The sequence below is a fragment of the Nyctereutes procyonoides genome, unplaced genomic scaffold (genome assembly GCF_905146905.1).
Source record: "Nyctereutes procyonoides isolate TBG_1078 unplaced genomic scaffold, NYPRO_anot_genome, whole genome shotgun sequence".
Taxonomy (NCBI): domain Eukaryota; kingdom Metazoa; phylum Chordata; class Mammalia; order Carnivora; family Canidae; genus Nyctereutes; species Nyctereutes procyonoides.
In genome coordinates, this window is record NW_026575134.1 from 17,332,763 (window position 1) to 17,358,615 (window position 25,853).

Here is a 25,853-nt window from a genome sequence, read left to right on the forward strand (position 1 = left end):
CAGTGGCCAGTGTGGCTACAGAAAGGGAACACAGAGAACAGTGAGCAGATTTGATAAGAAGTAATCTTGGTGGAGGTGGCAGAGGGATGGGGGGAGCAGGACAGGAATACATAGGGCAGTGCTTCTCTAATCTGACAGGCCCAATGCTCTTTTTCTATAACAAATATTTTGTACTCTTCCTTTATTATCCTCAAGTTGACCTCACAGATAGTACAACCTACCTATACACCTAACTTCAAAAGAACCAATATAAATAAGAAATAAATGAAAGAATCTATGAGAGATATAAATTAAAGTAATTTATAATCAAATAATATATATTTCAATATGTAAATGTTCAGACATAAACACCATGAAAGAATGAAATATGTCACCTTTATGTAGAATCGCTATAAGTGTGATGGCTACAAGTGCAGACTGACCAAAGAGCGTATTCTTGAAAATTCAAGTGCCACGAATAGTGATGCTGATGCAAGTCTCTGACACGATTTTTCAAAATGGCAAACCTCTGGTAAAATTCTGAATGGAGTATCCTCTTCCCTCGATTTACATAATAACTGCATTTCTGGAAAAGCAAGTGTACACTAAAACCATGCAAAAAATATTTTGTATTTATATATAAATGGAGTTAGGTTCCAGGCCCAGATATTATAAACAGGCTCTTCACCTTCAGAAATGTCCAAAGGACATCCAAAAGTCATACAGAAGACACAGGAGGGGACTTTTTGTGACATTGGGAATGTTTGATATCTCGATTGTTGTGGTTACCTGGATATACACATTTATCAAAACACATCAAACTGTACACTTAAACTGGTATATTTTATTTTACACTGCTAATCCCCCAAAACTACATTTATAAATTGTATCTCAAAAACTGATTTTAAAAAATATCATGAAGGATGAGAGAGACTTCTTGAAAGTGAGAGAATTTGTGGGATGGAGCAATAGCCCAGGGCCCCCTACACTAAATGCCACTCAATAATGCTACGTCCCCCCCAAAAAAATAAAAAAAAATAATGCTACATCCCCAGAAACATCTGCCACATACACCCTAGTGAGCAATACCAATCCCACTGAGAATATTACTTCCTGTCTCTTAGAGGGATGGGAAGCCACTAGAAGTTTTGTGCAGAGGAGGAATATGACTTGACATGTCTGAAAAGGATTGTTCTAACTTTTAGGGAGAGTTAGACAAAGATCATAAGAGGCAGATGAGAGAAGACAGCAGCTTGGCCAAGGGTAGTAGCAAAGTAGAAATATGAGATGTATCAGAAAATACCTCCATAAGTTTCAGACAGAGTACCCAAAGGGCATGTAGGAAACAGAACTCAAAAAATGTTTATTAGGTGGTGCAGCTACTCTGGAAAACAGTATGGAGGTTCCTCAAAAAGTTGAAAATAGAGCTATCCTATGACCCAGCAATTGTACTACTGGGTATTTACCCCAAAGATAGAAATGTAGTGATCCAAAGGGGCACCTGCACCCCAATGTTTATAGCAGCAATGTCCAAAATCATCAAACTATAGAAAGAGCCCAGCTGTCCATTGACAGATGAATGGATAAAGAAGATGTGGTGTATATACATATATATACACAATGGACTACTACTCTGCCATCAAAAAAAAATGAAATCTTGCCATACGCAATGAAGTGGCTGCAACTAGAGGATATTATGCTAAGAGAAATAACTCAATGAGAGAAACACAATTACCATATGATTTCTTTTTTTTTTCTTTTTTTTTAATTTTTATTTATTTATGATAGTCACACAGAGAGAGAGAGAGAGAGGCAGAGACACAGGCAGAGGGAGAAGCAGGCTCCATGCACCGGGAGCCCGATGTGGGATTCGATCCCGGGTCTCCAGGATCGCGCCCTGGGCTAAAGGCAGGCGCCAAACCGCTGCGCCACCCAGGGATCCCTACCATATGATTTCATTCATAAGTATAATTTAAGAAACAAAACAAAGGATCATAGAGGAAGAGAGGAAAAAATAGAACAAGACAAAATCAGAGAGGCAAACAAACCATAAGAGGCTCTTAATCACAGGAAACAAACTGAGGGGGCTGGAAGGGAATGGGTGGGAGGATGGGGTAACTGGGTGATGGACATTAAGGAGGGCACGGGATGTAATGAGCACTGGGTATTATACAAGACTGATGAATCAATGACCTCTACTTCTGAAACCAGTAAGATACTATATGTTAATAATTGAATTTAAATTAAATTTTAAAAAATGAAACAAAAACAAAAAAATGCTTAGTAAAGAATGTAAAGAGTAATAATTTTCAATATTCTTAAAATACTCCTGTAACATTACTTCATTATGTGATACAATTTAAAAACACCTTGGCTTTCTAGCTATGTCATTTTTATATCTAAATATAATAAAGCTGGACACCTGAATGGCTTAGTCGGTTAAGCATCTGACTCTTCATCTCAGCTCCAATCTTGATCTCAGGGTTTCAGGGTTGTGAGTCCAAGCCCCATGTTGGGCTCCACGAAGGGCATGGAGCCTACTAAATAAATAAGTAAGTAAATAAAAGGAAGCTTTATTTTCTGGTGAAACAAGATTCAATAAAATGTTTTTTTTAAAAAAAACTCTGCGACAAAAAAGAATACTTCTTGCTTACGTAAAATATTTTATTTTGGTTATTTCCTTGATAATTTAGATCTTGCTACTTTAAGTTCAGTGTAATGAATATCAGTTTATTGTCTGAGTTTTTCCAAACGTAGAAATTTAGTAGATAATGCTGGAATTGTTTTAAGACTATAACCTACAAAGTTGAATATTTTAAGCTCTGAGACTGCAGATCATCTCTTATAATTTGTCCAGTTCTCTTAAAACAGAAGAACAATTAAGGTTTCTGTTTGTTTGACCCCAGGTACACTAAAGTTTTATATTTAATGTCCAAAATTTTCTCTTGAAAATATTACAAAAATATTTAGGAATAAAATGACTTCTGTGAGGTTTCCTTCAAAATAATCCTGTGGGGAGAGGGAATTGGAGGAAGTTAGAGGAAAAAAGACTAGCCTTATGTTGATAATTGTCAGAACCGATTAATGAAGAATGGTGATTCATTTCATTATTCTCCTTATTTTTATATCAATTTACAATTTTTCACAGTAAAGTTTTAAAAATCCAGGGCCTGATAATTCATTCCATACTTGTTGAATAACTGCTATGTGCTGAACTTTTACTAGGAGCTCAGGAAAGATTTATTAGCTATGAGGATAATGTACATTAAGGAGCTCATATCCTAGATATATAAACAAGCATTGTAAAGGTTATAATATTGTGCTAAATGTATAAAGTGCTACAGGAACAAGGAAGGAGCAACTGGTTCTGTCTGGTGAAATCAGAGAATCTTCCCAGAGGACTAATCTTCAGATTGGGACCTGAAGGTTAAATAGGGCTTTTTCTGAAACAAAAAGGTGGGAAATCTCCACAGAGAAGGCAACCTAACTCTGGAGAATGATCACATTCAAGCATTAAGAGGAATATAGAAGACAATGAAAGAAATAAAAAGGTGTCAGATAGTAAATAATATTTGTATTTTTACTGCCAGTACCAAAGACAGTGACTAACACTATACTAATAAGTCAAAATTAACCTACTGAATAAAGTTAATGTTTGAAAGAGTGATAGGAGGAAAATAGTAGAGTAATGTTTTAAAACCCAAAAGAAGACAGCATTCAGAATGGGAAAAAATATCTACAAATCATATACCTCGTAAGGGTTTAGTATCTAGAATATATAAAGACCTCTTATAACTCAATAATAAAGAGACAAAGAACCCAACTAAAAAATTGGCAAAGAACTTTAGTAGACATGTCTCCAATACACAAATGGCCAACAAGTATACAAAAAGATGCTCAGCATCATAGTCATTGGAAGTTGCAATTCAAAACCATGAGGCACCACTTAACACCCACAAAGATATCTAAAGATTAATTTTTTTTCTTTTTTTAAAGATTTTATCTATTGAGACACAGAGAGAGAGAGGCAGAAACACAGGCAGAGGGAGAAGCAGGCCCCCGGCAGGGAGCCTGATGTGGGACTCGATCCCAGACCCTGAGATATCACGATGTGTAACAAAGGCAGACAGACGACGCTCAACTGCTGAACCACCCAGGCGTCCGCCCAAAAAATTCTTTTTAAGGAAAATAACAAGTGTTGGCAAGGATATGGATAAATTAGGACCCTCGTATATTGCTAGTGAGAATGTAAAATGGCACAACCACTGCGCAAAATAGCATGGTGGTTCCCTACAAAGGTAAACACAGAATATCATATGATTGAGTGATACTGCTCCAAATGCATGTATAAGTATGTTCATAGCAGCACTATTCACAAAGGCAAAAGATGGAAACAATATCAACAAATGGAAAAATGTGGTATATACTTGCAATGGAGGATCATTCAGCTTTAAACAGGAAAGAAAATCTTGTCACATGCTTGAGGATATTATGCTAAGGAAAATAAGCCAGTCAGAAAAAAGGCAAATACCGTATGATTCCACTTATTTGAAGTATCTAAAGTAATCAAATGCATACATACAGAAAGTAGAAAGGTGACTACCTGGGGCTATAAGGGAAATAGGGCAGTTGTTATTTAATAGGTATAGTTTTTCAGTTTTGCAGGATGAAAAGGTTCTGGAAATGTTTCACAAAAATGTGAATATACTCAACACTACTGAAATGTACATTTTTAAATAATTAAGATAGTAAACTTTTTAAAAAGATTATTCATTTTTTTGAGAGTAAGTGCATTTATGCATGAGCAGGGGGAGAAGCAGAGGGAGAAGCAGATTACCCGCTGAGCACAGAACCCCAGATAGTAAACTTTAAGTCACTTTTTTTAAACCATAGTTTAACAAGGCAAGACACCACTCAATGTAACACTGAACATCAGGGGAAGCCTGGGGGGCTCAGTGGTTGAACGCTTGCCTTTGGCTCAGGGGTGATCCCGGGGACCCGGGATGGAGTCCCACATCGGGCTCCCCACAGGGAGCCTGCTTCTCCCTCTGCCTGTGTCTCTGCCTCTATCTGTGTGTCTCTCATAAATAAATAAAATCTTAAGAAAAAATTGAACATTTCAATAAAAATTCTAAATCCCAGATACTAGTTATTTCTGGGGAGGGAGGAAAGGGAAGGACAACAAAGGCATCTCAATTCTCTCTGCAATGTTTAGTTACCTAAATAAAATCTGAAGCATATAAAGCAAACTGTTAGAATTTGAGATGAAAACAAGGAAATTAAAAATTACACTAAATGAAAGAAACCAGGCACAAGAGGTCCTAAATTGTATGACCCCATTCATATGAAACACCCAGAATAAGTAAAGAGACAGAACACAGATCACTGGCTACCTACCAGGAGTTGGGGCGAAAGCAGAGGGGTAGGAAGTAACTGCTTAATGGATTCAGGGTTGGGGTAGGAAGTAACTGCTTAATGGATTCAGGGTTTCCTTTTAGGTCATGAAAATATTTTAGAACTAAATAGAGGTGGTGGATGCACAGCACTGTGAATGTACTAAATGTCATTGAATTGTTAATTTAAAATGGTCAATTTTATGCTATGTCAATGTCACATCACATTAAAAATAAAACTAAAGGGAGAAATTTAAGGAAGGAAGGGTATTTTTCAAAAAGGGTCAGATGACCCAGACCAGTGTAGGATATAAACTAAGAGCTCATTAGATCTGGCAAGTAGGGGGAGCCTGAGAGGCTCAGTGGTTGAGCGCCTGCTTTTGGCTTATGGCATGATGCCCGGGTACCGGGGTCCTGTCCTGGGATCGAGTCCCCCCCACAGGGAGCCTGCTTCTCCCTCTGCCTGTGACTCTGCCTCTCTCTCTTATGTCTCTCATGAATAAATAAATAAAATCTTAAAAAAAAAAAAGATCTGGCAAGTGGGGAGTCCATATAGAAGTGTGCCAGTAGTCACATTGTTATGGGTCGCAATAGATGGGCCAGTGTAGTAGCTCATGGGAGTCTTGAGCATTTTGTAGAATAAGAAGAGTCGGTGGAGAGGGAAAGACTGAACACAGATAAAGGAGAGGAGATATCTGCACAACAGAATTAGAAAGAGATAAAAAAGAGTGCAGAAAAGATTCAACAAAGAGAGAGGTTAGTCTTGGAAAGGACTAAGAATCCTAATAATAGAAAGAAACAAATAGATATAAGGTAAACTTATGATTTCCAAATTTTATTTGGAGAGCGGAGACAGTGAGTGGGTTCAAACTTGGTAACTCCTATTTTCTCTAGGAATGAGGAAGCAGAGTATAGGGCTTGTGGAGCCATAGGGGTACCAAAAATTAATATGAGAACTGCCCATTAAAGAAAGGTTAATACCTATTCTTCTCAAAGTATTCCAAAAAATGGAAAAGGAAAGAAAACTTTCAAATTCATTCTATCAGGCCAGTATTACCCCGATATCAAAACCATATAAAGACATTCAATAGAACAGAAATACAGGCAAATATCTCTAATGAACATAGATGTAAAAATCCTTAACAAAATAATAGCAAACCAAATTCAACAATACTTTAATCATTCACAGGGTGTTTGACTGGCTCAGTTGGAGGAGCCTGAGATTCTTGATCTTGGGGTCTAGGTTGGAGCCCCACGTTGGGTGTAGAGATTACTTAATAAATAAAAGGGGTGCCTGGGTAGCTTAGTTGGTTGAGCATCTGACTCTTCATCTCAGCTCAGGTCTTAATCTCAGGGTTGTGAGTTTCAAACCCTACTTTGGGCTTTATCTACCCTGGGCATGGGGACTACTTAAGAAAAATTTAATGAATAAATAAATAAGTAAACTTAAAAATCATTCAAGTGACATTTATCATGATCAAGTGGATTTATTCTTGGGTTGCAAAAGTGACTAAATATTCACAAATAAATCAATGTGATACATCATATCAATAAGAGAAAGGCTAAGAGCCATATGATCATTTCAATAGATGCAGAAAAAAAGCACTGGACAAAGTACAACATCCATTCATGACAAAAACCTTCAACAAAATAGGTTTAGAGGGAACATACCTCAGCATAACAAAGGCCATATATGAAAAATCCATAGGCAACATCACCTTCAATGGTGAAAAACTGAGAGCCTTTCCCTTAAGGTCAAGACCAACACAGGGATGTCCACTCTCACCACTTTTAATCAACATAGTACTGGAATTCTTAGCCACAGTAATCAGATAACAAAAAGAAATAAAAGACATCCAAACTGGTAAGGAAGAAGTAAAACTTTGACTATTTGCAGATGACATGATACCCAAAAGACTACACCAAAAACCTGCTAGAACTGATAAACAAAATCAGTTTGCAGGATACAAAATCAAACTACAGAAATCTGTTGCATTTCTATACACCAATAAAGAAGCAACACAGAGAGAAATTAAAAAACAATCTCATTTACAGTTGGGATTACAATTTACACCTGCACCGAAATAATAAGATACTTAAGAGTAACCCTAACCAAAGAAGTGAAAGCTCTGTACTCTGAAAACTAGAAAACACTAATGAAAGAAATTGAAGATGACACAAAGAAATGGAAAGATATCCCATGCTAATGGATTGGAATAACACATACTTTTAAATTTTCTATACTACCCAAAATACCCTACACATTTAATGCGATTCCTCTCAGAAAACCAACAGCACAGCACCTGGGTGGCTCCACTGGTTAAATGTCTAACTCTGGGTTTCCATTCAGGTCATGATCTCAGCATCCTGGCATTGAGCCCTAGGTCAGGCTCCACGTTTAGCGCAGTCTGCTCAAAATTCTCTTCTTCTCCCTTTGCCCCTGCCCCTACTTGTGTGCTCTCTCTCAGATAAATAAATAAAATCTTAAAACAACAACAATAAAAAACGCAACAGGATTTTTTTACATAACTAGAACAAATAATCCTAAAATTTGTATGGAACCACAAAAGACACTAAACAGCAGAAGGTATCTTGAAAAAGAAAAGCGAAGTTTGAGGCATCATAATTCCAGACATCAAGTTATATTACAAAGCTGTAGTAATCAAAATGTAAGGTACTGGCACAAAAATAGACATACAGATCAAAATAGAACAGGACAGAAAATCCAGAAATAAATCCATGATTATATTGTCAATTAATCTTTGACAAAGGAGGTAAGAACATGCAACCGGAAAAAGACAAGTCTCTTCAACAAGTGGTTGGGACAAAGGGACAGCTATATGCATAAGAATGAAACTGGACCACTTTCTTACACCATACACAAAAATAAACTCAAAATGGATTAAGGACTTAAATGTGGGGCCTAAAGCCACAAAACTCCTAGAAGACAGCACAGGCAGTAACTTCTCTCACATCAGTAGTAGCAACACCTTTGTATATATGGCTCCTGGAGCAAGGGAAAGAAAAGCAAAAATAAACTATTGGGACTACATCAAAATAAAAAGTGTCTTCATGGCAAAGAAAATAATGAACCAAATTAAAAGACAACCACTAAATGGAGAAGATATTTGCAAATGACATACTCAATAAAGGGCTAGTATCCAAAATATATAAAGAACTGATACAACTCAATACCCAAAAACCAAATAATCCAATTAAAAAACGAGCAGAAGACACAAACAGACATTTCTCCAAAGAAGACATCCAGATGGCCAATGGATACATGAAAAGATGCTCAGTGTTACTCATTATCAGGGAAATGCAAATCAAACCACAATGAGATATCACCTCACACCTGTCAGAATGGCTAAAGTAAAAAACGGGAGAAACAGCAAGTGTTGGTAAAGGTGTGAAGGGAAAAAGAAGCCTTGTGCAGTGTTGGTGGGAATATAAACTGGTACAGACACTGTGGAATACAGTATAGCGGTTCCTCAAAAAATTAAAAATAGCATTACCATATGAGACAATGATTCTACTATTGAGTATTCACCCAAAGAATACAAAAACACTAATTCAAAAAGATATGCACCCCTGTGTTTATAGCAGTATTATTTGCAACAGCCAAATTATGCAAGCAGCCCAATTGTCTGTCAACTGATGAAGAAGTGGTATACCAATGTACGTGTACAGGTATATATGTAGATATTACTCAGACATTAAAAAGAATTAAATCTTGCCACTTAAGTCAGTCAAAGAAATACAAATACCAAAGGATTTCAGTCATGTAGGATTTCACAAACAACACACACACACACAAAAAAAAAAAATCAAAGAAAAAAAAACCAGGGAAACAAAAAAACAGACTTTTAACTATAGAGAACAAAGTGATGGTTACCAGAGGGGAAGTGGGTGGGGAAATAGGGAAAATAGGTGAAGGAGATTATGAGTACACTCTTCATGATGAGCACTGAGTAATGTAATAGAATTGTTGCATCACTATATTGTAAACATGAAACTAATGTAACACTGTATGGTAACTATAGTGGAATTAAAACGCCAAAAAACCCACAACTGCCCTAATCCCCCTATCCTCAGTCCCTGGCAATCACCAATCTATTTAATATTTCTATCAATTTGAATGTTTTAGATACCTCATTTAAGTGGAATCATTATTTGTTTCTATACGTCTTGATAGTCTGATTTATATATACCGTGAAATGATTACCACAATCAGTTCAGCTAACCTCCATTATCGCATATACGCTAAGAAAAACCCTTTCTCCTTGTGATGTGAATTCTCAGGACTTAGTTTCTTAACTTTCCTATCTACTATATAGCAGTATTAACTACAATCATCATGTTGCATATTACAAACCTAGTGCTTAATTAAGCTTATTAAGTGGTAGTTTGTTATTTTTTTACCATGTTCTTCCAAATCCCTCTCCCCCACCATCTGCCTCTAGGAACTAAAAGTCTGATCCCTTTTTCTGAGGTTGGTTTCTTCTTTCCTTTTTTAGATTCTACAGATAAGTGAGACCATTCAGTATTTGTCTCTGTCTACAATTTAACTTTAAAATATTAGCAGTTGGGATGCCCGGGTGGCTCAGCGGTTTAGTGCCACCTTCGGCTCAGGGTGTGATCCTGGAGACCTGGGATTGAGTCCCATGTGGGCATGGGACCCCGCCTCTCTCTCTCTGTGTCTCTCATGAATGAATGAATGAATGAATGAATGAATGAATAAATAAATAAATCTTAAAAATAAAATAAAATATTAGCAGTCACTGAATGAAAGGGATTTTTGCTTGTTTTGTTTTGAGGCTTTCTGTTAATTGTGGGTCTGAGTCCAATCAATACACTGAATGGATTTTATACAGTACAATCATATTTCATGGTCCTTGTTAATGATCCATTCTTGAATATAGAAATTATATGTCATTATGCTGCAGGATCACTAATTAGATGCTAAGGTACTACTTGACTTTGAGGTTACTTGTAAAATTTTAATTTTTCTTTGAATGTTAAATGAAACAGTATAAGAAATATGAGATAGAAAAGTTAGAGGGCGGATTTAATTATTGCATTCACCTGCAGTTAGTATTTATTGTTGCACTATTTGACCTCTGTTATATAACACTGGGAAATTTTCATTGAATAGAGAGTCACTTGGGCTTTGGTTCAGTTCTGCTATCCATACGACCTTCAGCAAATCACTTAATTCCTTTAAGCTTAGGCATTATAAGCCTCAGTAGCATTCTAATGTATAAAGAAAGATGGAGATAATCATATGTGGCTTACCTACTTAGGATAGAGTTATTGGAATAAATGGGAGTCTTATGTCAAAAAGCTCTGAAATATTAGCTTTACAAATACTTATCAAATATTAAAGAAATATCATCCTTTCCAAACTTCTTTCCATTTTTATGTGCCTTTTTTCTAAAAATGTTATGCCACACTAGACTAAAAAGTTATACTGCTTTTTCCCCCCAGTTCCCTATTGGACCACATACCTCAAAAATAAATTCACAGATTACAAATGGTCAACAACTTTTTTGCTGTGACCAGGTCTAGGAATGAGGGAGTAAGGGATACCAGGAATAAATTAGAGAAGAATTTCCCTCCCTTTTTATTTCCCATAACTTCCTAGTTAGGAGTCCTTTCGTTTGAAAGCACAGAGACAACTGAGGGATGTTTCTAATGACAAGTTAATATTAGAAGTGCTAATACTTTGGTGGAATACTTTGGGAGAATCTCAGGAATGGTTTGAATCCTTATGTGTAGTTTTGCTTAAATTACACCAGGTATTAAAGCATTGTGACTCAATGGTTTATGCAACAAGCTGGAAACTCAGGACCTGTGAGTTCTGGATATGCGTCTGACATTTGTTTTTTTTTATAACTGAGCTAGTCATGTTCACTCCCATGTTTTATTTAGTTTTTCATCTATTAATGAGGACAATGACGTCAAATTGCCTCCCAGAATTGTTAAAAAGAACTCACAAAGAGTTATAATGCCATGTAAGCCATAACAAAGGTAGTTTTCATAAGAGAACAGTCGCAAAAATACTCTAAAAGTCAGAACTTCTACACAGATATGAAGCATTACTTTTAACTGAGTGACAGGGGGAAGGGATATCGTGAATATGAAACAGGTGGATAATCCTGAAACCCATGTTGAATTGTTGGTTTAAAAATCTCACTCCAACCTTCACAAATGTACTAGAAAATACATTTTGAAAATGGTATTTTGGCTTTCTTTTCATCCCTCATGTCTTTACCCCGAGTAAAGGTGGTTAGTGAGTAGGGCAAGAGCCTAAGGAGACAGTAGGCAAAGAAGCAAAGGGTCCAGAAATCATCCATTGTTTGTTTAACCAGTTCTTATTTTGTTTTCTGTGAGCAAGTGTAACCTGTGGTACCCTAATTCTACAACCCAAGGCTTAGAGAGCTGAAGTGACATCCTGAATAAGAAATGAATGGAATGGGCCTTTGAAACTTCATCTCTCTCACTTCTGAGCCCAGGCTCTTTATTCTGACCTATTCCATTTCGGGAAAAGCAGAATTTATTTACGGATTAAATGCCGGCCAAACCTGTACTGAAAAGTTCTAAGTCAGTTCTCAGTTAAAGGGATTCTCTCCACTTCTCTCATGGCCACGTGGGTTACAGCGTGACATCTCTACATATGTCTGCACGACTGGTTAGTGACTTTTGACTAACCAACCAGATTCTTTATAATTCCTATTCTTATAAGACCTTCCCTAAGAATATCCCAAGGTATTCAGTTTCTGACCTTGCTGTTTGATGACTTACTCTCTCTGGGTTTCTAAATTCAGATTGTGAACGGTGAGAACTGATTGGCCAAGATCCTGTTCCTACACCAGGCCACAGGTTGCTGGCCTCTTTACACAGCATAGGTCAAGTGCAGCTGTGGCTGGGAATGAGCAAGGTGGCCAAAGTTTCTCGAGAATTGTGGTGTAAGTGGGTCGGCATTCTGAAACACCTGTGCCATTTTTTAAAAATTTCCCCAAATAAGATCAGCTTCCATTTTCTCCATTTGGGTGTTTCTATTGAAGATACTGCCATTCTTCCTGTCACCTAGATTGAAAGTCCAAAAAAATTTTAATTAAATAGATTTAATTTTGTTGGAAAAGTAATGCATACACAGTAATATTTAGAATATAAAAAGGTATACACGTTTGAAGTTGTCTCCTTTTTGCCAGAGCCCTCCTACAGGCAAACACAGCTTATGTTTTTTGAAATATCCTTGAGACAAATTCTGTGTTCAAGTATTTTATCCACATTCCATTTTATATAAAAGTAAGAATACCATAAACACAATGCCTAGCTTTCCTCATTCCGTAAGTAGATCTTGGGACCTATTCCACATCAACGTACACAGATTATTTTTTTTATAGTTTGACTGGCTTCAAAAAAACCTAATTAGATTGATGTGATTTTGTTTTTTAACCAGTCCCTTTTGAAATGCAGGCCCCTTTCTACTCTTGCCATTACAAATAAGGCTGTAATAAATTTGTGTTTGTACACACCTATAAATATTACCTCTAAGGTTTTTTCAGCCAAAGCACGTGTGAGGTTTCCATTATTATACATTTATGGCCAAACTGCATCCAAAGATGTTGTGCAGATTTCTCTCACCATTCATGCATGAAAGTTCCCATTTGCCGAAACTATGCATAGCCCTGCATTGTCAAACCTTCTGATCTCTTCCAACCTGGCAATTTCAGTCATTTTTAATTCTACCTCCTTTCTTGTCTACTCAGTCAGTCCCTAGTTCTGTGAGGTCTTTGTCTCTCTCACTTCCATCTATGTCTTGTAATTGCAGTGCTATGACCTTAAAGCTTTTTTTTTTTTTAAAGACTCTTATGTATTTGAGATAGAGCGAGAGAGAGAGAGAGAGAAAGAGAGAGAGAAGGAACACAAGCAGGGAAGGATGGTGCAGAGGGAGAGGGAGAAGCAGGCTCCCCACTGAGCAGGGAGCCCAATGTGGGGCTCCACCTCAGGACCCTGAGATCATGACCTGATCTGAAGGCAGACGCTTAACCAACTGAGCCACCCAGGCGCCCCTAGTTACAGTTTTTGTTGCTTCATAATATTGGCTCCCAATACCTCATCCCATTCTCTCCCCTTATTAAGTTGTGATTTAACAACAACAACAACAACAACAAAAAGCCAGATTACTATTTTCCTAATTTCATGTCTATTCTCAGAAACCTTTGGTGGCTCCCACTGACAATATGAAATCCAAGTCATTAGGCAGGCATTCAACACTCTCTAGAATCCAATCTGTCTATGTTAGCACCTTCACGGGCATATCAAAGTTCTGCCTCAAACTTCTGCTTTGCTGTCTTCGTGTTTTTTTTGTTTGATCGCTTCTCTTACCAGGGAGCTCTTCTTTTTGTTCAATTTCACATAGACTTCAAGGTCCCCTGCGACCACTGCGCTGCTAACGGGGGTCCCAATTTTCTCAGAAATGTTAAGCCACCCAATGTCTGTATCGTGCATTTGGCATTTATGAACCCACAGTATAACTAAGTTTATTGTTTTTTTCCTGTCTCCTGAACCAGGCTATAAACACTAAGAAGCCATCCCTAAAGCATTTTTGCATCTTTCACATACACACATATTTTGAGGTGCTCAAAAATTATCTGTAAATTGAAAGGTGACCTAAGTATACTAAAATGCTAAGTAAGCCTTTGCAAAAGAGTCGAGGTACATAATGGTACTTTACATTTGTTTTCCCTAATCTACATCAGATGCCAAAGGTAGATGCTAGGAACTTAAAAAAACACTCAAGTTTTACAAGAAAGAGAGAGAAGGCTGTCAGTAAGAGGAAAAGTAAAAATACTGCAAAAACACTAGACAATATGAGGCTCCGTACTCAGAACAAGTCAACACATCCAATCAGTCAGTCCCTAGATTGTTACTCAACTTGTCTAGCATATAGTCATCGAATACCCTCTGGGTTGTACATTCTTTTGATATATCAAAAGTACAGGCACTCCTCATCATCTGCCCGTTGCTTTGCTTAGAGTTTAATTTCTTTCCCAGTTCTGGGGGGAAAAGGGTTACCTACAGGGTGACCCTTGGTGGGTGATCAAGACCAGATCCTGATCTTTTCCTACATCCACTGAAAACTGAGTCTCAGTATCTAAAGTAAAATACTCCAGACCCTTGTTTCCAATGGAGCCTAACTCGGAAACTGAACTATTCTAAGTGAATCTTTGAGTACAGGACAGAACTATCTTTTCATATGCACATACACCACTTAGATACATAGGAGGTTGAGGAGGGCACACCTGGAAGTGCGTATTCCTGAGAGCAGGACTGGACTGGTATACATCAGTTGTGTATTTTATTTTATTTTATTTTATTTTTTTTTATTTATTTATGATAGTCACAGAGAGAGAGAGAGAGGGAGGCAGAGACACAGGCAGAGGGAGAAGCAGGCTCCATGCACCGGGAGCCTGATGTGGGATTCAATCCCGGGTCTCCAGGATTGTGCCCTGGGCCAAAGGCAGGCGCCAAACCACTGCGCCACCCAGGGTTCCCCTCAGTTGTGTATTTTAAAGAGAAACACCGTTCTTTGAAACAGAGGAAAAATATTGTACCCACCTATATTCTTCAAGGAGTTTTATCGTTAAGCTCCACAGTGGTTCTCAACATTCACCTGGGAGGAGGGGGCTAGCACGCACGTTCCCTATTTTCGACCCATTCCCTGCCCAGGCTTATCTGATAAATTTCTTGGGTGTGGGTAGGAGGGATCCAGAGAAGTCCAGGGATCCAATCGTTCTCTCCTGCCACGTTGCCACACGTTTACTTTCCTTAGTGAGGGGCAATCCTTCTAAGGGCCGTACTGAAGGCAGGAAGGTCTGAGTTCTAGCGTTGGCTCTGCTAAGGGTACGCTGGGGGGGGAGGGGTGGGCCTCAGGCAAATGACTTTCTTCGCAAAAATGGTGAATTAGATTAGGACAGATTCTAATTGCCAGAAGACTTGGAAAGATGCACACAAATTCACCAAGTCCATTCTATGGAGAAAAAAGCCTGTTAGTCATTTCTGTCCGGAGGGCTGCGAATCTGAGCTCCAAAGCACAAAGCGCGTCTCATTCAGCCAACACAGGCGTGGCAGGTGTTCGGGAGCGCTCCGGGTCTCAGGGCTCACCCGCCAGGGCTTAGACGGCTGTGCAGGAGCCCTTTCATTCAAGGAACGTTTGGCTTGTCCAGGCCGCAGCCACTGCCCGAGGCGGCAAGGTCCAGGCGCCGTCAGCATCCCGGGCCAGCAGCGGGACCGAGACCCACCTGCCCCAACGCGGCGGGACGCGACTACAGCTCCCGGCATGCCTCTGCGCCCCGCCCCGGGCTCCCGCGGGCCGGGCCCTGTGGCCGCGGGGCGGCGCGGAAACACTCGCAAAACGCGCTTTTCCCACCAGCGGGCCGTGAGCCCGCAAGTTCCCGCGGAAATCTTCCTGGACGGACCAGGGTTTCCTGGGCTCGGAGGCGCACCCCGTCCTGCAGGACGGCCCCTCCCCGGGCGCTCCAGGCGGCCCCGGCGGGACCACGCCCCGGAAGTGGCTCCCGCGGCCCCGCAGGCCGCCGCGGGCGTCGCAGCCACTGCGAGAGGGTCTGGGCGCGGCGGGGCGGGCCCGGGGGCGGGGCCCGCGGGCGGGGGGCGGGGCCTGGCCGGGCGTCTCGGCGCCTGGGGCGGGGCCACGGCTCGGGGGCGCGCGTCTGGGTGGCGGCGGGGCCGCGCCCGTGGGGAGAGGCGGCGGCGGCGGCCAGTGGGGAGGGGGTGGGGAGGAGGGACCGGGCCGGGGGGCAGGGCCAGGGAGAGCCGAGCTCCTGAGGCGGCGGCGGCGTCTCCAACGGGGGAGGAGGAGGGCGGGGACGAGGATGGAGCGGGCGGGGGGTTGGGGCTGGCGCTAGCCGCAGCGGCTCGCCTCGGACCGGGGGAGCGCGGCGGCTGCTCCTCAAGTTGCGGCGTCGGGCGCCGGGCCGGTGCCGCCGCTGCCGCCGCCCCAGGCGGTGGGGGGAGCGGGGCGCGGGAGGCCGGGCGGCGCGCTGGGGAAGGCTGAGCGGGCGCTGCGCCGGGCGGGCGGGCGGCGGCGGCGGGGGCGCGGGAGGATGGAGCAAGTGGAGATCCTGAGGCGGTTCATCCAGAGGGTCCAGGCCATGAAGAGCCCGGACCACAACGGGGAGGACAACTTCGCCCGGGACTTCATGGTGAGTCGCGCCCCGCGCCGCCCGTTCCCGCCGGCGCTTTGTGCGCGGCCGTGAGCAGCGGGGCGGACGGCCCGGGCCGCCGCCGCCTCCTCCTCCGCCGCCGCCGCCGCCGCCGCCGCCCTCGGCCTCCCTCCGCCGCCGCCCGGCCGAGCCCGCCCCGCGCGCCGCCGCCCGCGACCACCTATTGTCTGCGGGCCGGGAGCGTGCAGCCTGCCCCGCCCGGCGGGGTCTCCGCGCGGGGTCGGGGCGAGGTGACCCGGGGAGCGCGGCGCGGCGCGGCGGGGCGGAGGGACGGGGGCGCCAGGTCAGCCCCGGCCCGGGGCCGCCCTGCCCCGCCGGCCGCGGAGGTGGGCACGGGCGCTTGGCCGCCGCGACCCCCGAGGGACCCCGAGGACCCCCGAGGCTGGGCCGGGGTCGGCCGCGGGCCCCGACACCCACGTTTGCGGTGGCGCCGGGGTCCCCGCGACGTTAGGTCGGAGGGCCCGGGTGTGCGCGGCGCTGCGGCTCCCGCTCGCGCTCCCGCAGGAAGCCCCCGCCGACCCCTGGGGGTGTCGTCGGAGGCGGAGGGGATGTGACCATCACTTCCTATCCGGGGTGGGGGCGGGGAACTCGGGAACAATAGTCCTGGCGGGGCGGAGGCTCCGAAGCGGCCGGAGCGCTGCCCCGGGAGATAACCTTCCCTGCCCCCCCTTCCGCCCTCGGCCCGGCGCTCGGCTGCGGGAGGTGCAAGGTCCTGCTCCCGAAGTCGCCCGAGGCGCAGCCCCACGGAGGGGTCCGAGCCGGAGGCGTGGGGCCAGAAGTCCGCTTCCTGCGTCGCCCCCCCTCCCCTCCACCTTTTATTTTTCTGCTGGACAATGTTCCCTTCAGGGTTGTTTCTCGGCCCAGGAGGCGGTGGTTGCGGCGGCTGCTCCTACGGATGTTGCGCAAGACCGGGGCGTTGGAAACTCTGGAGGTCTGGGGAATGGAAAAGGAAGTGGGACTTGGGGAAGTGGCTGCTCCTCGGCCGCGGCGGGGTTCGGCAATGGGAAGTAGGCTCGGGAAACGTTGGTCCCGGGCAGGGTACCCCCCGCAGAATGATCCCTTAACCCCGGGATTCTCCATTGTGGAAAGGACACGCGGCTGAGTCCATAAAAATGAATGGGCAGCACACATTGTCTAGGGTTTTTGTTTGTTTGTTTCAGAGTACAGTTTGATTGTTTACAAGGTGCCGCTGGGATGACTTTTAGCCCTGAAAAGGCTTTTTCACATTCTAAAGAGACTCGGTTATCTACAGTTTTAGGCTTTAAAATTGTTAACAGCTCGTACAGTAGATCGTTGACCTTATACAGCCGTGTAATAGTATTGTTGAGCTTCGCGATTCCCGCCTTCCTAGACCGGTGAAAGAGGATGGGAGTGAGATTTTGTTAGTATCTTTCCAAGATGGAAAAAATGTAGGTGAAATAATCTGTGTCCTATTTTGGACATTTCCCGTGGATATTTAGCCTATGTGTTTTTTGATCCGAGGAAAATAAAGAGGGTATTTTTTCTCTTCTTACTAGTGAGAATTGGGTCGTGTCGCTCAATAGTAATTGGAGGGAGTCCCCTTTTTACGGCTTTTTTTTTTTTTTTTTTTTTTTTTTGCAGATAGAAAATATTTACTTTTAGGGCATTTTAGAAGTTTGAAATCAGGCTTTTGCAGTCTTATTTTGGTTATGGAAGAAGAGGTGGTGTGGGTCCTTGGTCACTGCGAGTTTGCATGCTAGTCATCTTGTTATCCCTGGGCATATCCTGTCAGGAAAGAGCATTGTTTGGTGATGAAGGCCGTCAGGACAGGTGCCCAGTCTCTGAACTTATGTGCAGGGGAAGTAGCCTTGGGGTTCATGCTTTGCGGATGAGTCAGGGATCCTATTGGAGATTTCATTTCTGAAGGACTGAGTTTCTTTTATCTTCCATAATACCTAGGGATAGCTAGGTGATTCTACGTTGGAGATTTGATGACTAAGGCTATTCTTTTATAGGGCTTGCTTTTTTTATTCCATGACTTGATAAGCAATAGCTATAATTAAGCCTGCTAGATAGATGGTGCTGCTTTTTTTTCCCTTGACTGGAAGGCTAGAGGGAGACCATGTCCCCTCTGCCGTGGAGAGAGAATAGAAGATAAGCTAATAATTTCAAGTGTTCTGTTACTCTTAAATTCTTATGTGGATCAAAAATGCATTATTAAATTGTAGCATTTTAGAACTGAGCCTTAGAAATAATCTATTATAATACTATTCAGTTATAAAGTACTAGTTTTTTTAATTTCAAATTTGGAGATTATAGAATAATAATTAATAATGCCTTACTCTTGGGAAAGTGGGGTGGATTATGTTCTTCCCTTTGTTGTATCCAGCCTTCCTAGTCCTGTCACCCAAAGGCGGTCTCTGTTAATGTTCTTAATGCATCTGTTTGACGGTGCTGTTTATTTCATTTTATATTGTTGGGTTTTTTTTTTTTTTTCCCCAGCTTCTCATTTTGATAAGTATTTTTCATTTGTAAAAATCCAGTGGCTATTTAATTTTTCAGTGGCTATATGATATTTTACCTGGCAACTATTTTATAGCTTAACCATTTCCTTGTGATTGAATGTTTGGCCATTTATTCTCTATTATGAACATTTATGGGTAAAACTTCCTTATTTTGGATTGTTGCATAAGATATCTTCCAGTAGTGGAAGTACTAGGTAAAAGGATATTTATTTATTTATTAATTTATTCATGGGAGATACAGAGACAGAGGCAGAGGGAGAAGCAGGCGCCCTGCAGGGAGCCTGATCGGGACTCCAGCCCAGGAGTCTGGGATCATGCCCTGAGCCGAAGGCAAAATGCTCTACTACTGAGCCACCCAGGTGCCCCAGATATAAACATTTAATGCATGTTTATAAATAACCTTTTGAAGAAGTTGTATCAGTTTATACGACTGCCAGTAGTACATGAGCATTCATTTAATTAATTTGATGGTTGGAAAATGGTTTCCTGTTTTAATTTGAATTTTGTGTTGACTAGTAAGGGTAGGGAATTTTCCACCTGTCATTAACTATTTTGAGTTGTCTATTCTTGTCTTGGTGTGTTGTGTCCTCTCCAGCCCACCGTTAAAGAGGAGAAAACTAAGATATTGAGGTGGTGTAAACTACAGCACCAAGATGATTACTTATTAAACATCTGATTTGTGGCAGATGCAGGACTCGATTTCAGCTTCTTGACTTTAAGTCTTCTTACAAGATGGCAGACAGTGATCATGACCAGTAAATGTATAGGATAGAGTGATGTGTATTCATGTTTGACAGACCTGTTTTTTTTTTAATTTTCATTTATTTATGAGAGAGAGAGAGAGAGAGAGAGAGAGAGAGAGAGGCAGAGACACAGGCAGAGGGAGAAGCAGGCTCCATGCACCTGGAGCCCGATTTGGGATTCGATCCCGGGTCTCCAGGATCGCGCCCTGGGCCAAAGGCAGGCGCCAAACCGCTGCGCCACCCAGGGATCCCAGACAGACCTGGTTTTATGCTCATCTCTTTCATTGTATAGCTGTTGGACCTTGGGCTGGCCACTTTGAAGAAAATAGGATGACTAATTTCTGTCATCTTTTAAAGAAGAAAAATGCTACCTAGTTCATAGGGCTGAGGTATGGGAGTGATTATTTAGAGTCATCATTTAACAAATCCTTGTGCTAAAGTCTGTAGTCTCATATAGCTAATTTATGTAGTCAGTACTAGACGTAAAAGGAAAAAGGTATCTGGGCTTTTGTTTTCAATCATTTTCTTGTGCTTTTTAAGGCTTTATAATGTCTAGGGGTGCCTGCCTGGCTCAGCCAGTTAGGTATCCAACTCTTGATTTCAGCTCTGATCTTTTGTCAGGGTCATGATTACAAGCTCAGCACTGGGCTCCATGCTGGGAGCCTACTTAAAAATAAGTAATAAATGAATAAATCTTTACAAGGTCTGAAACATTGAAACAAGCAGTAGATTTCTCTTGATCAGGCTAAAGTTTATCTAATTTATATTAGACACTTGTATGTAAAAAATACTTACAGATGACACGTAAGCTACAAGTAAATATGGCAGTTTCGGCTTAAAAACAAGTTCTCTTTCCATTCATGAAGGTGAAAACAAAAATATAATGAGTGAATTCAGTTGAGTATTTAAAAAACAGGATGCAGTAGGGGTGTGAATTTCAGGACTTTTTTGTGAAGAGTATTTACAGACATTTTTCTAAAGCCAAACTGAGGTATAATAGCAAGCTATCCTACGTTAAAATGCTATTTAAAATAACTCTGATGTTTTGTTTTTTTAATATTTTATTTATTCAAGAGAGAGGCAGAGACACAGGCAGAGGGAGAAGAAGCAGGCTCCTTGCAGGGAGCCTGTTGTGGGACTCGATCCTGGGTCTCCAGGATCACACCCTGGGCCGAGGGCAGGCGCTAAACCGCGGAGCCACCCAGGGGTCCCAATTCTGGTGTTTTAAACTAATTTGAACTTAATTTATCAAACAAAAGTACCCAGGAACTACTGTAGAAATTATCCATTTCAAGGGATTTATTATATAAAACCATCTGTTCTACAAACAGTAATCCTGACAGAACTGCTCAAAGCAACCTGTCTGCTTGCTTTGTTATGATTAAATAATTTAGACCATTTTTATTTTACTACAGTAATGTTAGTCTTTATAAATTATTTTAAGTGAAAAAGAAATTAACATTTCTGTCCCTTTTATATTCTAAACACTGTGCCAGATACTTTGCACCCTATCTTACTTCACATGTCAACAATTTATGAGATAGATGTAAACTGAATCTTACACATGAGGAAGCACACTCTGAGAAATTAAGTATTTTGCTTGACTTCAGAACCTCTGTTCTTTTTAAAAATTCATTTACTTATTTATTATTTTTATTTATTTTTTATTGGAGTTCAATTTGCCAACATATAGCATTTTAAAAATTTTTATTTATATATATATATACTTTTATTGAAGTTCAGTTTGCCAACATATAGCATTTAAAATTTATTGATTTCAGTAATCTCTATACCAAGCTGGGGCTCCAGCTCATCACCCCGAGATTGAGTCTCACAAACTCCTTCAACTGAGCCAGCCAGGCACCCCAAAACCTCTGTTCTTTTTGTTCTGTTTCTCCAAGATGCAGCTGAGGTCCTTTGGGACCTGGCTGGGACTAGGCTAGTGGTGGGGAGGGTATATCACCATGCAGAGGGATGGAAGTTTTAAAGTTGAACATGTTTGGGGCGCCTGGGTGGCTCAGTCTGTTGAGCTTGGGACTCCTGGTTTTGGTGCAAGTCATGATCTCATGGGTCCGTGGATTGAGCTGAGTCTCACTCAGCGTGGAGGATTCCGCTGGAGATTCTTTCCCTTTACCCCTCCCCCCACGTGCATGCTTGCATACTCACTCGTGCGTGCACACTCTGTCTCTGAAATAAATGAATAATTCTTAAAAAAAAATTAAAGTTGAACATGTTTAGGGGAGTGGTAGATAATCACCTAAAAACAGCAGTTCACAGTTTTTGGTCTCTAGAATCCTTTATAGCCTTAAAAATTATTGAGGGCTCCAAAAAGCTTTCATTTACTGCACTGCAAACATATATATAAAAAATGTCTGCTTAAAAAAATAATAAACCCACTTCATATTAACTATAGATCATTATTTATTTATTTATTTATTTATTTTTTTTAAATTTTTTTTCTTTATTTATGATAGTAACAGTGAGAGAGATAGAGAGAGAGGCAGAGACACAGGCAGAGGGAGAAGCAAGCTCCATGCACCGGGAGCCCGACGTGGGATTTGATCCCGGGTCTCCAGGATCGCGCCCTGGGCCAAAGGCAGGCGCCAAACCGCTGCGCCACCCAGGGATCCCACTATAGATCATTATTATTCAAAACAGAAAGTAATTAGTGAGAAGCAACATTTTTATATTTTTGCAAATTTCTTTAATGTCTGGCTTAATAGAAAACTGGATTTGGGTTTTCGTATCTGCTTCGTTCATACGGTTGCAGTGTTTATATTTCACATAGCATGATATGTCATGTATTCTAGAAAACGCCACTGTACACTCTAAAAAGGCGAATGAAAATGATTTTTAAAAATTACCATGCCTTAGGTCTGTGCATTCCTATATTTACAGGTGAGGAAACATAAATTAATATTATTAGGAAAAGAATTTTAACGTCATGGACTCTCTGAAATGGCCAGGGGCTAGGCTGTCCCTGAACCATACTTTGAGAACCAGTGAAGTAATGCATGGTAAGGGCTAATGGTGATGCTGAGAAAATTAGGTAGGGGTTAGATTGTGAAGGTTCTTGCATCTATGCTATAATTCACTCAGTAGATCAGTATTAGTGATTTTGAATAGTTCTATACTACAACTCTTTGGGTCACTTGGAAAGTGGGCAGGTGTTAAGAAAATAAACATAGTAACTGAACATTCTAGCAATGTTTTCCGGCCTCCAACTACTTACCCCCACCTTCTGCTACAGATTGCTTTAGTATGAGCCTTCACTTCTTTGCTACAGATAGGTTCTGGATAGCCACTATATGTTTTAAGAAGGGTAAGCAGTCATTTGACAGATTTGTGTTTGTAGGGGTTGATTCTGGTGGCAGTATTAAGGATGGAATTAGTGATGAAGGAGAGCATTTTGGAAGCTGTTGAAATATAGGAAATGAGATAAGGGCCTGAACTAAACTAAGATAGTGGAATAGAGAGTATATATAGGATCTGATAAGGATTAAGAAAGAAGTCTTGATTCACTAGATGTGGGTAGTCCAGGAGAAAGGAATATTTACAGTATGACTCCAAGTTTCCTGGTTTGGTATACTATCACCCAAGTTAGAAGATACCATTTGGTATGGTTAGGAGTACGGGAAGAGAAAGAAGTAGAAGAGACCAAGCAGAAGGTGGTTGGAGGAAATTTCAAGGTAGAAGAGAATTAGTTTAGTTTAAATGTGGTAAACTGAGGTGCCTGAGACATTAGGCAGAAATACAGAGCTCAAGAAAGCTGACAGGATGTAGTTAAAAATTTGGAAGTTGTCATATGAGCATATAAAAGGTATTTGAAAGCATGACAGGGAATGAATTTATTCAGATGAGTGTATAAAGTGACCAGCTTTAGGTTGGAGAGCAGCAGTATGTATTTCTTTCTTTTCTTTTCTTTTCTTTTCTTTTCTTTTCTTTTCTTTTCTTTTCTTTTCTTTTCTTTCTTTCTTTCTTTCTTTCTTTCTTTCTTTCTTTCTTTTTTTCTTTTCTTTTCCTTCCTTCCTTCCTTCCTTCCTTCCTTCCTTCCTTCCTTCCTTCCTTCCTTCCTTCCTTCCTTCCTTCCTTCCTTCCTTCCTTTCTTTTTTAGCAGCAGTATTTAAAGAGCAGCCCATATGCTCAGAGGGGAGGGAAGGGAACCCAGAGGATGTCAGAAAAGCCTGGGAGGGTTTCGGGAAAGGAGTAGTTAGCAAAATCAAATACTTCTAGAAGGACTGGTAAGGTGAGATTGAGAAAGTACCCATTCTGTTTGCCAAGTAGGAGTGATTTGGTGACCACAAAAAGTGGTTTGGGTAGGATATGGAAGAGTGTAGATTATAGTTGATTGAGGAGAAAATAGGTCAAATGAGTATAAATTCTTAACATTTACATTTAACATTTTGAAAGTAGATGGTAGAAACTGGAGGAAGACAGATTGAAGGAGAGCTCCCCTCATAAACTTTGCTTTTTGTGTGTGTTAAAGGTACGATAGGTGCAGTATTTTATATGTTTCTTAACTAACTATATGTGTGTCCTCGTTTGTGAAATGATTGCTGTTTAAATATAATATAATTTTATTTTTTTTAAATATAATTTTAAAAGACAGATAAGAACTTGTCTTTTGGTTAAACGAGGCCTCTAAAGCTTTTTAAAGTTTGGATTTGAAATGTTAGAAAACATGAAGTGAAGAAAGATGGAAAGCCTGGAAGATTTTATGCTGCACAGCTGAAATAAGTATAAAAATTTTCATTGTTAAAGTGTTAAATGCTGTGGATTGAGGTGTTTTAAAAATCAGTAACAGCTTTATTGAGAGATAATTCACTTAATAAAACTCATTGATTTAAGCTGTATAATTTAATAGTTTTTAGTATATTCACTAAATGATGCAGTCATCATTATCAATTTTATCACCCCAAAAAGATACCCCATACCCATTAGCAGTCATTCTTCCTCCCTTTCCTATCCCTGACCCTGAGGCAACCACTAATCTACCTTCTGTCTCCATAGATTTGCTTCATACAAATGGAATCCTACAATATGTGCTGTTTTGTGACTGAGTTCTTTGACGTAATATAATGTTTTCAAGGTTCATTCATGTGTTGCAGGAATTGAAACTATTTGACTTCTTATTATGACTAAATAATATTCCATTGTATGGATATACCACATTTTGTTCATCCATTCATCCACTGATGGACATTTGAATTGTTTCCACTTTTTGGAATATTTTCTTTATATAATAATACATAAAATAGAATATTTTGTATTTTATGAATAATGCTACTATGAATATTTATGTACTCATTTTTGTTAGGATATATGTTTTCATTTATCTTGGGTATATATATCGAAGAGTAGAATTAATGGGTGATATGGGTGGACATTTTGAGGAACTGCTAGACTGTTAAAGCTGCTGCACATTTTACATTCCCACCAATTTCTCTGCATTCTCACTAACACTTGTCCGTCTTTTTGATTACAGCCATCCTAGTGGGGTGGATTGTATCTTGTGGTTGACTTGTAGGTTTTTAAAATATCCTAGTGAATTTATATAAATGGTTCTGTATGTTTAATGTGTCTTTCAAACCTAGAGTGATAGGAAGTATTTTCCTTTTGCATTTGCTACTGGTTTAGTTTCTAAGCCATCCTTTGATGAGTATCCAGCCAAACATATTTCTAAGTAACTTAATAAGTGGAAGTAAACTTTTAAGTAACTCTTTCCCTGTGGCTTACCAGAGACAGCATACTACAAATTTAATAGTTAATTCTCAAAAAATTTTATTGTATGTATTTACTTTCAGAATAGTGCTAGCTTTTTTTCCATTCAATAGTTGACATTTAGTTTCGAAAAGGTCTTTGACAGTTTGAAAGTAAGACATTAACATTCAGATTAAAACTTTTTTCTTCATATGTTAAATGCTTCTGTGTTTCTATAGCATTCAGTTCATTAGATTCATAAACATTTACATTTCTGACTTCCCCGGACTGAAAGCCTCC

The 25,853-nt window shown here is 40.8% G+C and overlaps 1 protein-coding gene across 4 annotated transcripts in view; it reads left to right on the plus strand.

The window, feature by feature from the left end:
* The first annotated feature begins 16,342 nt into the window (after window positions 1-16,342).
* Window positions 16,343-25,853, plus strand: part of PTPN12 (protein tyrosine phosphatase non-receptor type 12) — a 79,461-nt gene continuing 69,950 nt past the window's right edge. For 2 of the 4 annotated variants that reach the window (XM_055300985.1, XM_055300986.1), the window contains exon 1: window positions 16,343-16,603. In XM_055300985.1, the coding sequence (XP_055156960.1) occupies window positions 16,505-16,603 (99 nt within the window). In that variant the 5' untranslated portion in view covers window positions 16,343-16,504. Of the gene's footprint in view, window positions 16,604-17,337; window positions 17,556-25,853 lie in introns of those variants that run through there. The other 2 variants (XM_055300984.1, XM_055300982.1) reach the window with 2 other exon arrangements.